Source organism: Lotus japonicus, chromosome 6, assembly GCF_012489685.1.
Source record: "Lotus japonicus ecotype B-129 chromosome 6, LjGifu_v1.2".
Lineage (NCBI taxonomy): Eukaryota > Viridiplantae > Streptophyta > Magnoliopsida > Fabales > Fabaceae > Lotus > Lotus japonicus.
The window spans coordinates 13,887,849-13,904,526 of record NC_080046.1 but is presented as its reverse complement, the minus strand read 5'-3'; the positions used below and the strand labels follow the sequence as shown (position 1 = coordinate 13,904,526).

Here is a 16,678-nt window from a genome sequence, read left to right as displayed (position 1 = left end):
GTTTTCCATGTCTCATTTAGATGGCTCCATGAGTCTCTAGCTTCCAAGTGCTTGAGATATTGGGGGGTATTTGACCATCACCCAACTACCATTTGGCTTCTTTCCATTATATCCGGAAAGCCGGTGACTCGGACATGGCGGGGTACAACAATATTATTAGGGATCTTTTTCGCAACATGGGAAGCTTGGGAAGGTGTTTGTCCAGCGTTAGAGGAAGAAGGGGAGGCGATGGTGTTTTGGTTTTGTCATGTTTTCGTCTCTAGTTTGTGCGGAGATGGCAAGTAAGTTCTAGGATGGGGTTAGAGTGAGTGGTGCCTCTTTGGCAGGGAAACAGACAATATTTCCTTTCTATGGAGGTTCTGGCTCAAGTTCTATAGTGTTGGTGGAGGGCGTTAGTTCAGTCGCTGGTAGCGGTGCTACATCGGAGGTGGTGGGTGATTCAAAGTCTTTTGGGTCTCCATAATCTACTTTTGGGGGCTGACTCTCTCTTGAGGATGTTGGGGCTTCTATCGGATCTTTTAATGTTTCTAATAGTGTTGGTGGCATGTAGGCTGGCAGGGGTTTTGTGTTTGAAAGTAGGCATAAGTCGTTTCTAGTTTGGGATCTTGGGCTCTTAAAGCTAACTCGTCTTCCTTTTTTTGAGGTTTTCATCTTTCCTTGTCCTTGAGTTTGTGCTCTCTGTCTCTGTTTGGTTCGGCCTCTGTGGCGGCATCGTCTTATTCTAAGGGTTGCTTGGCTCCCCCTCCTATTGAGGCTTTTTTCAAGAAGAAGGGTCATGTAGTGCTAAAGGTTTTAGAGATTACAAGGTGGCTCTTTGAAGCCTCGTGCGCGACCTAAAAAACAAAAGAGGTGTTGTTATGGGTGCTTGTTTCAGATGCGGGTTCTTCTGACAAGTATTTTACTAGAGCTAAGAAGGTGTGGCTACTCGAGTTAGTCTTTGGTATGAAGTATGACGGTAGTGACGTAGAAGTTATTCGCGGGTTGAAAGGTGAACTTAGAGCAATGTTCTTTTCTTAACATCCTAGTGGTGTTGTTATGGGTGCTTGTTTCGTGGCTTTTTTTAGCTTTCTTTTTGTGCAACTATTTTAGATTTTTTCCGTGCTTTGCATTTAATAAATTTAAAAAATCAAAATTAAAAAAAAAAATATTTATTAATAATTAATTTAGATAAAATGCTTTTAAAATAAAATTTTTTCTATATATATATATATACATATATCTATATACATATGTAAAATAGACTTGAAAAAATAACATTAAACACATAAAAAATAGTAAATTTATTTTGAATTAAAAAAATTAAATAAAAAAATTGAAAACTAAAATAAAAACTACATCAACTTTATTATTCATTATATTAATTATTAATTGTTAAACTTTTCAATTTCTCATATTTAAAAGTAAATATTAAAATTTAAAACTTTTCAATTTCTTTTATTTAAAATGAAATATTTAAATTTTAATTATTCATTACAACTTGAGGTGAATTTTTAAAAAATAATAATAATTGAAATTGACTACCTTACATTAATGACAATAATAGATTGTTAATAATAATTTGTTTATATTCTTTACATTATTGTTAATAATAATTATAAATCTTATTAGTTATTAATCATAAGTTGAGAAATTTTATTAAAATTTAAAATAAAACTTATTACTTTTTATTACTTATAAAAAATATTTATTAATAATTAATATCGAAAAAATAGTTGAAAATTAAAAAAATGTCTCTATAAGATATTATTATTACTGTATCGAATGTGTATATTATTTGAAAAAAAAAGTTTAATATGATTTTTGATCTATTATATAGAAGTAAAAATAACTTAAGGAAGCATAACAGAGAAAAATAATTATAACAAAAGTTGAATAAATTTAAATTTACTGAATAATATTTGACGATACTAAAATTATAACTTATTATAATTTTTAAGTTAAAATTATTTCAAGTTCAAAAAAAGTTAAAATTATTTTATTGTTGATAAAAAAGTATAAAAAAAAATATGTTATTATAACTTATATTAAAACCTTATTGATTTAAAATATTTTAAATTCACTTAAGGATTTTTCAAATTATTAAATTGGTTTTTAAAGATTAGTTATGATTGAAAAATAGAATAACATATGGGGACAATAATTGAGTATCAATGTTTACAACCGGATATATGATAAAGCAGCACTTGTGCAATTGAAACCACAATAATAAATCTAAAAACAGAGAACCTAAATTAATAAAATATATTACAACCAAAGTTTTAAAATTAATTTAATACTAATACAAAAGAAATTTAATTACACTGTAATAATTTTTATACTATATTAAAAAAAATAGTGTAAATAAACCCGTGTTGCAAGGGTATTATTTCTAGTTAATTAGTAACTGAGACGCACTGTGAAAAACTTCATCAGAAAATAGTATTTCCCCTTCAACCTTCTTTGTCACAGTTACCTTGTGCATTGAATTTTACTATCTCACAGATCTAAATGCCTCTAGTAATGTTGATATTCTGTTTCTGAAAAATCAACAGAGTACTCACACTGATCAAGCTAACACTTATATCCTTTCATTTATACAATTTTGATTTGGCAAACATGACCCCAAAAGTGACACATAGATGATAGAACCAAAGGGAAACCAATAAAAATGTGAAAATGTAAAAAAAACTTGTTTTTCCTTTTGGTCCACAAATAAATGTGAAGCAGCAATCAACCACCCATCCCAGGCAGATAAGGCTGAGAGATAAGCCACCTCTTGTGCTCACAATCACACACCCCTTCCACACTCTTTATTTTATATATTCTTTTCCCACTTTGCCCCACTCAGAAACAAACACCTCACTGTCCTACCAAACTCCGCCATGGCCACCGCCACCGCCGCCGCCACGTCACACTTCTTCGGCACCCGTCTCGGCAACACCACCTCAGACGCCGGAAAATTCCACGCCCTCTTCAAATTCGGCACCAAGAAAGCACCACCTGCTCCCAAGAAAAAACAGGTGAGAGTGACACCCGAAGAGGACCGTCTCGTGTGGTTCCCGGGCGCACAGCGACCCGAATGGCTCGACGGATCCTACATCGGAGACCGTGGGTTCGACCCGCTTGGGTTCGCCAGACCCGCGGAGTATCTGCAGTTCGACTATGACGGACTGGACCAGAACCTGGCGAAGAATCTCGCCGGCGACATCATCGGAACCAGGGTTGAGACCAATGAAGTCCAACCGACGCCGTTTCAGCCGTACGCGGAGGTTTTCGGGATTCAGAGGTTCCGTGAATGCGAGGTCATTCATGGAAGGTGGGCCATGCTTGGTGCTCTTGGTGCTTTGTCTGTTGAAGCTCTCACTGGGGTTGCATGGCAAGATGCTGGAAAGGTACCGATTTTTTGCTTGTTTCTTTGTGATGATGCTGCATTTGGGTACCCTTTTTCTCTGTTTGAATTGGGTTTCACTAGTTTTGTTGAACGAATAATTATATCTTCACACCTCATTTTGGTGTCGTGTGGAGAGGTGGAGGAAGAGAGAGATAGGAAGAAAATAAAGATGTGATAGATGATTTGATTGATAGAGAAAAGAAAAATACATAGAAATGAAGGTGGAAAAGAAGTGAATAGGTGTGTATATATCATAACTCTTTGTTAAACCCAGCAATTTTCTCAGTTGGGCATTTTATCAAACATTTGGTAGTTCTGAACTTCTGATCAGTCTTAAACATCTTTATCTCTGGTTTTACACTTTCACTGTTCACATGTCCAATTCATCTTTCTCAAACAACATAGGATATTTGTGTGTGGGGAAAATTAAACGCTGAAATTTTGTGATCAGACTATAGAATTTGCATGAAGATGTTGATTTTTTTATAATTTTTTATGGAGGGATGATGATTGTAGATTTGTAACTTTGTATGTAGGTATAAGCTACTGACAATGTAACATGGTCCCATGTATCTGACAGAAGCAGTGATATTCCTAGAAGAGCTTTATGTGATGTGATTATATGGCTAAACATGATGATGACTTATGTGGCCAGTGACGATTAAGACAAAAGTTCACATTATTGTTTGATTTGTTGTAGATTATATAATGTGTTTTTGAATTTTCTATTCAGAAACGGACAAAATGCGATATAATTTAGTCCTAAAACAAGTTCTGCTAAAGTTTATCGGTTAAACAAATTCTGATGACCAAAATTAATTAGTTCAATGAACCTTTACCTTGTAGAATGGACTTTTTAAGAACCTTAACCAGTCAAGGTTTATGTTAGACTGATTTATGGTTAATCTCTTACACCTGGTTCGTTTGAAATAAGCATGAGATCCACTAAGAATGGGTGTTTTACCATACTTGGAGCATGTTTGGACCAGTTTCTTTTTTCCAGAATCAATTCTGACATTTAGAAGCTACTCGCGGAAGCATATTGCAAAATTAATTTTAGCTTTAGAATTAATGGTAGAAGGATATCCAAACATGCGCTTATTCATTTTTTTCTGTTCTTTTCACTGCAATTTTCAGGTAGAGCTGGTGGATGGGTCATCCTACCTGGGACTTCCACTTCCATTCTCAATCACCACATTGATCTGGATCGAGGTGTTAGTGATTGGCTACATTGAGTTCCAGAGAAATGCAGAGCTTGACCCTGAGAAAAGGCTATACCCAGGAGGCAAGTTCTTCGATCCTCTGGGGTTGGCGAACGACCCTGAGGAGAAGGAAAGACTTCAACTGGCAGAGATCAAGCATTCTCGCTTAGCTATGGTGGTGTTCCTGATCTTTGCAATTCAAGCTGCTGTAACAGGCAAAGGCCCTATCAGTTTTCTTGCAACCTTCAACAAGTGACATTATAACAAATGAAATGAAGCGTCTTTAGCTCATTCCAACTCTATCATGTGTAACTCATCTCTTCCTAGAATTTTATTAATTTTTTCCATATATGCCTTGAGGACAAAACTGCTATATATGTGTACCATACGTGTGTCTATGTACTCTGTTGTATGCTTCTGTATAATGCAATAATGTATTGCTGCTTGGTGTAACCCTCCATATGGTTTTTTTTTTTTTTTTTCGATTCCAGAGAAACTATTGTTGGCGTAGGCAGAAATATAAAATTTATACAGATTAAACAATGTGTAACAATATTGAATCAGACAAGTATCATGTTTGATAATTAACATTACAATATGTATAAGAGACTAAAGCTCATTTGGTGGTCACGATAAGATAAGGGCATGATAGGTGGTAAAGATGACGGTGACGGCTGAGGTGGCTGTGACAATGGCGGTGGTGGTGATGGCTATAGAGGTGGGATGTTGAGTGGTGGCGGCGGTGGTTGTGGCGGTAGCGGTGGTCGTGGGTAGTGGCGGTAGGTAGTGGTGGTGGTGATAACAATGACGGTGGAGGTGGTGGAGGAGGAGGTGGTGGCAGTGGTGGTGGATAATATTATGATTAGTGGCAATGTTGTGGGGCGGTGGTGGTGGCCGTGGTGGTGGTGACAACGGTAGTGGTAGTGTAGGAAGGAGATGGTAATGATGGTGATGGCCAGAGGCGGAGGCAGGAATTTTATAAGGGGGCGACGAAGATTTAAAGGAATGTAATTTATAAGAAAATTTTAATTTTTCTCACAAAGCATGTGCAAAAAAATCATATATAACTAGCAATTTTTTATAAGCATGAGAAATATATAATTAGTTTGAGTACAAGAGATACTAACCAGCTTATAAGGATTTTGACAAGAACAAAAAATGAGACTTGACAAAAAGACATTAGTTGGGTATACCCTCTCAAAAGGTAGTAGAAAAAGTAGCCCACAGTAAGTTCATAGCAGAAAATCGCAGAGAAAGAAGCTATTTCAAAGAATATTTTTTTTCTCATTATCATGTAGAAAATCATAGTTCAGTTTTAGTATATTTAGCACCACATTACTTCAATTTCTTTTGAGTACATCAGTGTGGAGAAGACACAAGCAATACCTAAACACTGAAACACACCAATTAATCGATCACCACATTAACTGCAATTTATAAGTGTGACTAGCAAAAGTGATTGGACTATAAATTTAGAACTTATCAATCATGCATCAGCCATCAGGAATTTATGCCATGGAAAGGTATTCTCTACTTCACCTATTGGATAAACTAAAAGTGAGGGGTGCAAAAAAATATTTTTTCACTAAGTACTGGTTAGAAAATTTTCCAACTTGGGGGTGACTGGAGCATGAGGCAGTCACCCCACTCCCTCCGTCCCTGGTGATGGCGGTGGTGAAGGGAGGTGGTTGTGGCGGTGGTGGTGGTAAGTCATGGTGGTGGCGATGACAATGGCGGTTGAGGCAGTGGTGGTGGTGGCGTTGGAAGGTGATTGTGATAATGGTGGTGGCGGTGGCAATGGTAGTGGGTGGTGATGATGGTCGGAATCGCCACAGCGAAGACAACAACAATGGTGGTGGTAGTGGTGGAGTAGGCGACGGTGATGGCGGAGGTGGAGGGTGGACTAAGCTATGACGCCAATCCATTTAGGCCTTTGATTCAGGGTGCGTGCTTAATAAAGCATCCAAGACAAATATGTTGAGCACAAATGGTCAAAATTCTTTATCACCTGCCGGTCATGCTCCTTGGCCATACTTGTTCCTGCATGTGATTGGAAAATATATTATGCATGACTAATCTGTTATGCATTACATTAACGAGAGTTACAACATAATAAAAATCACCAATTCAACATAGCCTAAAGGCATCAATCCAAATGCCCTTTCTTCTTGGCAACATTATAAAAAATAATTAATCTTGATATTTGTTCATAATGAAAGTTGTAATGATCCTTGAGGCTACCTGATTAGGTTTCAACTTTAAATCGTAGATAAGTTAGTTAAGTTATAAGTTGGTCAAACTAGAATATATGTCCAATATACTACTCTTTATGTTCCTAATTAACTCTCAACTCAATGAAAAACATTTATTCTTGTATATCTGTCTAAGAATTTCAAGAGAACATTAATTGATATTTTTCAAAGTAATTAACGCATTTGTGAGAATAATAGATGAATAGAGATAAAATACATTTCAAAGGGTAACATGAGAAAACAAATATTATTTTTATGGAAATTAACAAGTTAATTTCAGTTCTTAATATGTGAGTTTCTTCTTTTTCGGGACAGACAATAAGGAACAGAGGGAGAGGGAGTACTACACTCGTGTGAGAAAATTCAAAGTTGATTTGTTAAAAGAAACAAATAGAAAATAAAAAAAAACTAGAACATGTTGGAAATGTTGAATTTCAATGAACTGGATGTTTGTATGTTTGTATCTGACTTTCATCCACCCATGTTTCTATTGTATGATTATCATATATTTACTTAACTAGGCTATTATTTTAATCTTATAAGGATTTAAAAAAAAACTTAGTATTTTTCTGCTACATCGGAAAACTAACAATAAATCCTATTATATACTATATACTATTTTCGAAATTCAAAAGTGGAAGCTCCGACAAGTGTCACTCTCCCACTCTATGCATTTCTTCATAAGTTTTCTCTCTCATACTGTAATTAATATGTAGTTAATGTCATATTCATATTTTCTGATTTTTTTAGTAATTTAAATATTAAATAATTTAATATTTTAGAAAATAATTAATGTATTAATATTGCATTTAATAGTTATTAATGACATAATAATAATTAACAAGAGTCAATTGTGATTTTTTTTGAAAATAACTAGCGCATTAATTTGACATTTAATGATTTTTAATGACATTGAAATAATTAATAAAAGTCAATTGTGACTCTTCTACCATTAAGATGTATGCTGACAAAGTCTTTTTTAATGATTATGGTTATTTTTTATATTACAAAATAAATAAAAACTGAATGTAATTTTTTACGTTTAAAATGATTATCTAATATGCCATAAGAAATTGATATCATTAGTTTTAAAAGATTGATTTGGAAATTAAAAAAAAAATTATTTTATGTTTTCCTGTATACATTTGAAAAATTAAAATAGTTTTGGTATATTGATTCAAAACATGATAAATTAGATAAAGAAAAAAAAGGGAATTATAATGTTTTTTTTATAGGCAAATGTTAGTTGTTAGTAAATTATTACAAATTATTCCTCCTTAGGGTTCAAACCTTGACCATTCACCTACAATTACCCTTAGCTCAATCATGTGAGTTACCCATTCCACCCAAGTAATTAGAATGTAACTAGGATTAAAAAAAACTTAAATATGTGATATACATATTTAAAAAAGAAAAATGAGAGAGGAAATATGAAAATGTCACATATATGCTGACAAAATACTCTTATTTCATCCGTGCATGACACAAGATATGTAACTAGGATTTGAAAAAAAAAATAAATAGGTGATATACGTATTTTAAAAAGAAAAATGAGAGAGGAAATATGAAATATGAAAATTTCTCATGTATACTAACAAAATACTCTTATTCCATCCGTGCTTGACACAAGATCAATACTAGTAAAGACTAAGGAATAGCCAAACGGTCCCTCAATATGAGGATCTGTAAATCCGAGGGCGGTGACTCCAGTAAACATAGGTCCATGGCTGGCGAAGATGCTCCCTTCCTAGCTAACCAATCTCCCGGTTGATTATAATCCACGTTAATAGCACAAAGGGATACTGCCCACCTTCTATCCCGCATCCCTCGAATTTCATCAAGAATGGGAAAGACTTGGCGACTATCATCGTTCTCCAAAGCACGCAGTAGCTCGCAACAATCAACATTGCAAAAAATATCTCGAAATCCTCTTTCCCACACAACCTGCAAGCCAATACTCACAGCTCTAGCCTCTGACATCAACACACATCCCCCATCGTGAAAAATGTTGAAACCACAAATCCACTGCCCCTGAGCATCACAAATTAATCCACTAGAACCCATAACGTGGTCACTGATCAAAGCTTTCGTCGACGCACAAGCCTACCTTCCCTTCCGGTGGCGGCTGCCAGCACCGAGCCATCCTATACCCATCGTCCCTTCCATCGTTCCCATCCATAAATCTCACGATCTCCTCGTATTCATGACACAATCGACGCCATGCTTCATGGATGGATTAAGGTGCCTCTTCAAATATCATATTATTCCGCAATTTCCAAATTCCCCGCAAGCAGGTAGCAAAGCGAGTTCGATTCCTCCCCTGCGCTTGTCTTCTCACCCAATCACCACAACCATTTGACAGAATACCCGACCATGCTAGGACTCCCACCTGCATCCATATTTCCCACGAATGAGGGAATTCCCTTAGGCAGTGAGTTGCATCTTCTTCCGCTGCAGAACATCGGGTGCAGTCAGGAGAGCTTTCCATATTGCATTTGAGCTGATACCAGTTCGTATGAATTGAATTGTGTATCACAAGCCAAAGAAACATTCGCACCCGCTCCGAAACCTTTAATCACCATATCCAACGCCAGTCCGTCTGCGACGCTACCTGATGTTGTCGACCTTGGACCCAAGCATAACCATCCTTCACGGAGTAGCAACCGCTGTCACTATGTCCCCAAACCCATAGATCCAGGCGATTGTGAACCACGAGAGGATTAATTCGCGACAACCGTTGAAGGAATTCCTCTGGGAGCTCCGTGTACAGCGTGTTCACATTCCACCTACCCCCCGCAACAATAACATCCTTCAGTGACTTGCCGACATCATGAATATCAACATAGGGAATCCTTGCAACAACGATTCCCCTCCCGCTCCAATGCTCAAACCAAAGATATGTTTTCCCCATGCCTAATTTGTATTGGAACCCTGGCCTGGGATGGTCACGAGCTTTAAGGAGCCCTTTCCACACCGGAGAATCTGCAATCTGAACCTGAACCTGAACCTGCAAAATATAAGAAGTGCCCATATATTTATGCTTTATGGCCAACATTTTTAATTAAGTAGACTTCTAAAAAAGTTTGGACCTAATTTATTTATTAATGTAGTCTTACTTTTTTTTGAACGTAATTTAGTCTTACTTGGTCTAAGGTTGATTTAGGTTAGACCATAGGCCTTAGAACATTCTGACTTATTTCCCCTAATTGGATCTGATGTCATGGATGATTGGAATTTCAGTTCATCATATTCAAATAGTCGCATAATCTTTAATAAAAAAATCCACTTGAAATTTCTCAAGTCTTATATAGTAAATTTAGGATCTTTACAGATTTTTTTTTTTTACATATATAATTTTTAGAATTGAAACAATTATTCTATTCCATTAACAATCAAAACTAATAGATAATATAATTGACCAATATCAATATTTTTTAAAACAATAATAACAACATGATAAAATACTTTAAGACTGAACTCACTAATAAATTATAAATTTAAATAAATAAATCATTTTATCATAAATGATTAAATAAAAATTGAAAGCAAATTCGAGTTTCAGATACGGAGACCCACCATCGTCGAGACCCAAAACCCCATTTGCTCGGTGGAGAATGTAGATCATGGTTCAAGTATCAGTGAAAAACAGGTTGCTCAATATTAAAATCAGCGTGGAGAACAAATCCCCATCGAAGCCACGATGGTGGTTAGAGCGGTGAGGCTGTTGGAGAGGGAGAAAGAAGCGGTGGAGAGAGAGAGAGAGAAAGAGTGATGGCAGAGATGGTGGTGAGAGATCGATAGTAGAATGTTGGCACCTTTGTTGGGTTCGAATCGAAGCCACGGTGGTGGTGAAAGGGGTGAGACTATAGAGAGAGAGAAAGAAGTGCTGGAGGGAGATTGATGGAAGAGATGGTGGAGAGGGATCAATGGCAAAGCTTGAACCTTTGTTGGGTTTGAGAGACTACTTTCACATTCTGCATTTTGGCAATAATTGCTTTTTTATTTATTTAATTTTTTGTTTTATTTATTTAGTGATGTGCATCCCATGGTCAAATCTCTAAGATCCACATCATTTAATGAGTTACACATAAGCTAATTCTGTTAGCAATTTAACGGTAAACTAACAAAGGGACCTAATATTCACCAATTAAAAATGTTGGGATCCAAATTGCTAATTTTAAACATTCGGGAGTTAAATTGCACAATCACGATACATCAGGGACCAAAAGTTTAATTAAGCCTATTTATTAATAATAAATTAATTTCAAAATTTATTATCTTGGAGCGTTTTCACTTGCAATCTTATCTCCTCTTCTTATTTTATTTTTAATTTTCATGCAAAATTTATGTATAAATAAATATTTAATAGTTTCGTCAAGTCAAAGAAAATATTAATTAGTAATTAAGATCAATAATAATTACTTCGTAAAAGTGAGAGTTTCATTCACCATTTTCCGAATTTTTTTTCATAAACTCCAAAATTGTTATATCTGAAGATTGAGAGACTTAGAATGTCTTCTCTATTGCGTTTACTTCAGACACCACCTTTATAACCATCACCACTGACCCATTTTTTCTTTTACGCCCACTATCCAAACTTGTACCTTTGTTTCTCATTCATGGAGGACCTGAACCAAAACGTTACCGTCGTGGCTCATTCCCAAAAGTCCACTCAGAAAGGACCAAAAACCAGCGAGGAGCAAACGACGGCTCTACCGTGGCTCACAACCACCGGCGACAACAATGTTGCACCCGTAGGTGCCGGAGTGGAGGCTTCACCGGAACCCATCGCCGAAGAAGCATCTGTGGTGGCAGGATCGGGACAGGTGGTGAAGAGGGGAAGGCCTCGGAAGCACGACGTTGGCAGGAGCCAACTGTCTCAGGCGATTACGCCGCCGCTGGGGTTTGCTGTTCAACCTTCTGGAGGAAATGGTGTTAAGAGAGGAAGGGGACGCCCTCATGGCTCTGGGAGGCTGCAAATTCTGGCCTCCACTGGTGAGTTTCTTTCTTTTTGTTCCATTGGCTCGTTTTGATTTGCATGAATTTTGATTGTTTTTTTTCCTCATGTGTGGTTTCATTTTTAACTTTTCTATCATGTTAGAATGATCGTGTGTTTTTGGATCCACAAACATGTCTTGATTTCAGTTCCAATTTTATTTTTCAATTTTTGTCTAATGTACGTTTCATGATAGAACTGACGCGCGTACATAATTAAAATTCACCATCGATTTAATATTGAACGCTGAGATTACAGAAATGAAATGACTTAAATGCCCTTGCTAACCCTAATTCTTTCACTCTCCTTCTCCTTTTTCCTATCACTGTGTTTTCCTCTACTCCCTTGTAACTGTTTTCCGACATCGCTTATCGCACCTATACCCTTTCCACCACTCCAAAAACTTTCCACCCACCTCTTTCATTCTTCCTTTCCCCTCAACTCACCATCTCAACACTCATACCTCTTATATCGTTTCAAGCCCCAAAACCACGTCTCTTTTACCATCTTCGTCACTAAGCCACTGACAAAGCTTTGACTTTGTTGTCGTGAATCTTCTCGAACCCAAATCAAAACACCCATAACCATCACGAATGACACTCACTTCAGAAACCCCCCTCCCAAATGCATCAGAAACCAAACCCCAGATCGTGGCCGCCCTCGTTTGCATAATCCCTCACCCCAACCATCAACAACCTAAATTAATTAAACACCATGATTTCTTAACAAAGATTAAATCCTTAAGAAATCTACGTTATTTTATCAATAAAGTTTGTGCCTTTCTGATTAAATTTCATGAATTGAAGAAAATAAGGGATTATCTCCTAACTGTTTTCCGATCTAATGTACTATCACCATTTCTGAATTCAAAATCAAAACTTGCTAACAATATTGGATTTTTCCTTCAGCCTCCGTCGCAATCCAACCTAACACAACTTATTATTTTTAATACCAATTTATTTAGCTCTTATTACTTTAGATGTTATGAATTATAATGAACATTGAGTATTTTTTTTAACTATTTGGCACGTGTTTAACTATTGGTAACCTATTCTTTACCAAACGCGCACACATTTTTTTTTTTTAACTTTTTGCTCAATGTCCACTAGAGTTGCTTTGAAGGGTTGAAATTTCTTTTAGATGAAAGTTCACTCTAATCTTGAATTAAGTTTATGTGGAAATGTAAAATTTAGGCAGGATTATTTTAATATTTTTAATTTGTGTGATTTTGAATCATTTTCACTTCATAAATTCTTATCAATAAGATACTTAGAGTCAATGACAACAGTAGTAGAAAAAATTGAAATCATTTATATTTCTATAGAAACTGAGGCACGAGTATAAATACATAAATATGATAAATTTTAAAAATTATAAAATAACTCATCTTAATTTATTATTCAGAAAGTAATTTTGTCTTAACTAATTTAGGTATTATACCTTTGAAGTTACCATTGTATCAGTATATTTATATTGTAAGGATTACAGATTGTTAAATGATTTGGGGTAAGAATTTTTATCTTTTTTTAATGCTTGAAGCAATATTTTTTTTTACTGCAGGGGGGCTTGTTGCAGAAATAGCTGGGGGAGGTTTCACACCTCGTGTGGCGACTGTGAATATTGGGGAGGTAACTTAAGACTCATAAGCAAATTATTTAAATTTCATATTTGACTTTGATTGACTGTTATTTTTTATGGAGAGTTATGTATTTTTATCACTTTCAGGACATGGTCAGCAAGATAACATCATGTTATCAGAGAGGCCCTATGTCAGTTTGTTTCGTTTCTGCTGTTGGTCTTGTATCAAGTGTCACCATTCGTAAACCTGGTTCTACTAACCTATCAACTTATGAGGTACAATATAGTTGTAGAAACAATCTCGTATGTAATAGTATTCACTTGAACCTTTAACTATCACATGATATCTCAACATATTGCTTAATGTTAAAGAAATGATAAATATATCTATGTACCTTATACACTCTAAAACTAGTATCCTGTGAAATAGAAATGAAGTAGAAATGCCCCCAATATTAGAAGTGTCAAAACATACCAACACCTAGGAGTGTCCATGTGGGTCAATATTTTCCGTCTTCTACCTGAAAAAAGGTGGTAGAGTGGGTTAAGTTGTTTTTGAAATATGAGTTGGACGTCTCATCATACCTCACATTATGTTGGGTTGGTGGGTTGACCAACCAAACTATAAAACGTAATAGAAAAATTCATTTGAAAGTGGGAAATGCTACACACATATAGGACCAATACTTATCATGAATCAAGTTTTCAACCTGCGTCAGATATTCAAATCTTTTATTGTAAATGACCTTAAATTGAATGTGCTTTTGTCTTTTCAACCTATACTAGATCTTCAAATCATTCAACCTGTAACACTTATGGGAATTCAAATCTTAAAAGGCTTTATCTTTGTAATCGCGTTTATTCCAGAGTCAATGATGTGAGTGAAACACAAAGGTTGTTGACGGTGGTTACAAGCTTGTCCCTCTTGAGTCTTGAAGATGTTGTATGTTATCCTAGGTCTCACCTTACACTTTGCAATCACAAACAATGTGTGTGAAACATGAAAACACAAACAAAGGTGAGACATGAGATTGAGTAATATCAAAAAAGAAAATAAATGATTGGGCCTAAAATTAAAAATTAGAGTTGGTAGAGTGCAAAAGCAGTGAGGGATTCACATTACACAACAATAATTTTTTCTATGTCAGACATCTAGCCTCGCCTCTCCCCTTTTATGTGGGTTGGTTGGCTAACTCGAGGAGTTGAACAAGTGTTTCCACCTTTACAACACAGACAAGCCAACCACAATGATCTAAGTTAGGAAAATTTAAGCCCAAACTTAAAATAAATAAATAAAAAATGATAACAAAATATTAGTTTTTTTTCTTTCTATTTTCACGTGTTTCAAAATAAAAAGTGATTATTTTATCCAAAATTAATGTGTTGAAATAACTTTTAATTGAAATTTTAAACGACCCATTGGCTGACTTGTTTAGCCCCTATGTGGCTAGAATAGACTAAAAACTTAACAGCCCCCTTGAATATTTACGCAACCCGAAAATGAGCTCACTCGTTGCGGGCTGTCCATAATGGTAAAGACCTAGCCAAATTGACAAACCCTGCCCATTACCTCCTTAGTCACAACACCTTACCCTTTTTCCTATGGTCCTATTCCTTTATTCTTCTTATTTTTTTACCTTTTTCTTGTTATTTACTTAATCAAGGTTCACATTTGAAGGCACATAACTTTTTGCATGTATCAACTCATTAATTTTGTATGTATTTTTTTTAATTCTACTATACAGGGCTCTTTTGAAATTTTGTCCTTAACTGGATCATACGCCTTTTCTACTGGAGCTGAGGGTGCACATACAAAAAGTTTGTTGCTGAGTGTTTTATTGGCTAAACCTAATGGACAGGTTTTTGGTGGGAACATTGAGAACTCCTTGATAGCTGCAGGCCCCATCCAGGTAAGAATTTTTTTAAGTATCCATTTAAGGTTGAATATATTCTTTGATTTCACTAAAGCTTTTAATGTTATTGAACCTTGAAGCTCCAAAAGGTTTCAAAACAAATTTGATGGATGATTCAAATCAATTACTCAAAAATTAAATATTATAATAGTTATATAGTGCACATGAACTTATGTACTGCCTTTAAACTTTGCTATTATGATTGGTACTTGTACCCTAATGATTTGTAGCCTTAGAAGGACATGTCGGTGACTATTTTGAAGATCTTTAATTGCATATTTGAAAATTCTCTTACAATTAATTCTAAAGCTAAAAGAAATTGTATGGAAAAAACAGTGAGTAGTTTTTTGGTGTCAAAATGGATTCTGACTAATCCAAACATGTTATTAATATCACATTGTTTGTGTATATAGAAAGAGAGTATGACAACCCAAACCATAGGTAAACACTTATTATCATCTTATCCTAAGAGCAACTATTTTTATATCCTAAAGGAGTAAAATCAAATGTCTACTTGCACTAAGTTACTTTTTCTTAAACATAGGTTGATAACTAATTCCTTGTATATATACTTGACATGGTAGTTGAATTTTGATTGCAGTACTATATTATACTTATTATTCACCACTGTGTTACATCCTTCAATAACCATTTTCACACGTAACTATAAATTTCTCCTTGTCCACCAGCTTATACTGGCCACATTCAAGCAAAAGATCACAAACCAAGCTAAGAAAAGACGATCATCTGATTCAACCAATGCTCTCAGCATATCGGGTAATCCAGATTCAGAAAAGGAGGATCTCCATAAAGCCCCTAGGTTAACAGAAGGAGAGATGATTTGCAAGAACCTGAATTAAATAAATAATTGTATTTATTTAATTTATGTAACTCTAGCGACGTACGCTATTTTATCGTGTTTGAATAACATTCGCGCCATGTTGGCGGAAAATATTTTATGAAATATTTGTTATGTGATATTTTAAATTGGGTGATTATATATTACCATTATATTATTTTTCCGATGGCGTAAAATAATGACGTGACCGACGCGTATCGTGTTAATCATTATTTAGGGGTATGTGAAATACATGTTTTTCCAACCCGAAATTATTTTTGATCTTGTGATAATTAGTTATGTGATTAATTCCATGTGGATGATTAAATTGTTGGAAGGTAATTCAAATGCATATGATGGAAAGAGTAATTAATGTGTGGAAATGACATGTAGCTTACTTTTGAATAGCATAATGACAAGTTAGGAATGAAACAAAATTGTTACCCTTAATATGGGTTACATGCAACATTATCATCCCCCTTGGAGTTGGATTAAGGCTTAAGAGAGCTTAGACCATGTATCACCTTTT

At 35.3% G+C, this 16,678-nt stretch overlaps 1 protein-coding gene across 1 annotated transcript; it reads left to right on the top strand.

Annotated features, from left to right (window-relative positions):
• Positions 1–2,723: 2,723 nt before the first annotated feature.
• Positions 2,724–5,025, top strand: LOC130723463 (chlorophyll a-b binding protein CP29.3, chloroplastic-like). Its single transcript, XM_057574535.1, has 2 exons — positions 2,724–3,371; positions 4,508–5,025. Exons 1-2 carry the CDS (start codon positions 2,862–2,864, stop codon positions 4,826–4,828), a joined length of 831 nt encoding a protein of 276 aa, XP_057430518.1. The 5' UTR covers positions 2,724–2,861; the 3' UTR covers positions 4,829–5,025.
• Positions 5,026–16,678: the final 11,653 nt, after the last annotated feature.

Bases quoted from the DNA above. Each gene is read 5' to 3' on its own strand.
- LOC130723463 (XM_057574535.1), top strand. From the start codon at position 2,862: ATGGCCACCGCCACCGCCGCCGCCACGTCACACTTCTTCGGCACCCGT. The intron at 3,372-4,507 runs GTACCGATTTTT...TGCAATTTTCAG, and splicing joins CATGGCAAGATGCTGGAAAG to GTAGAGCTGGTGGATGGGTC.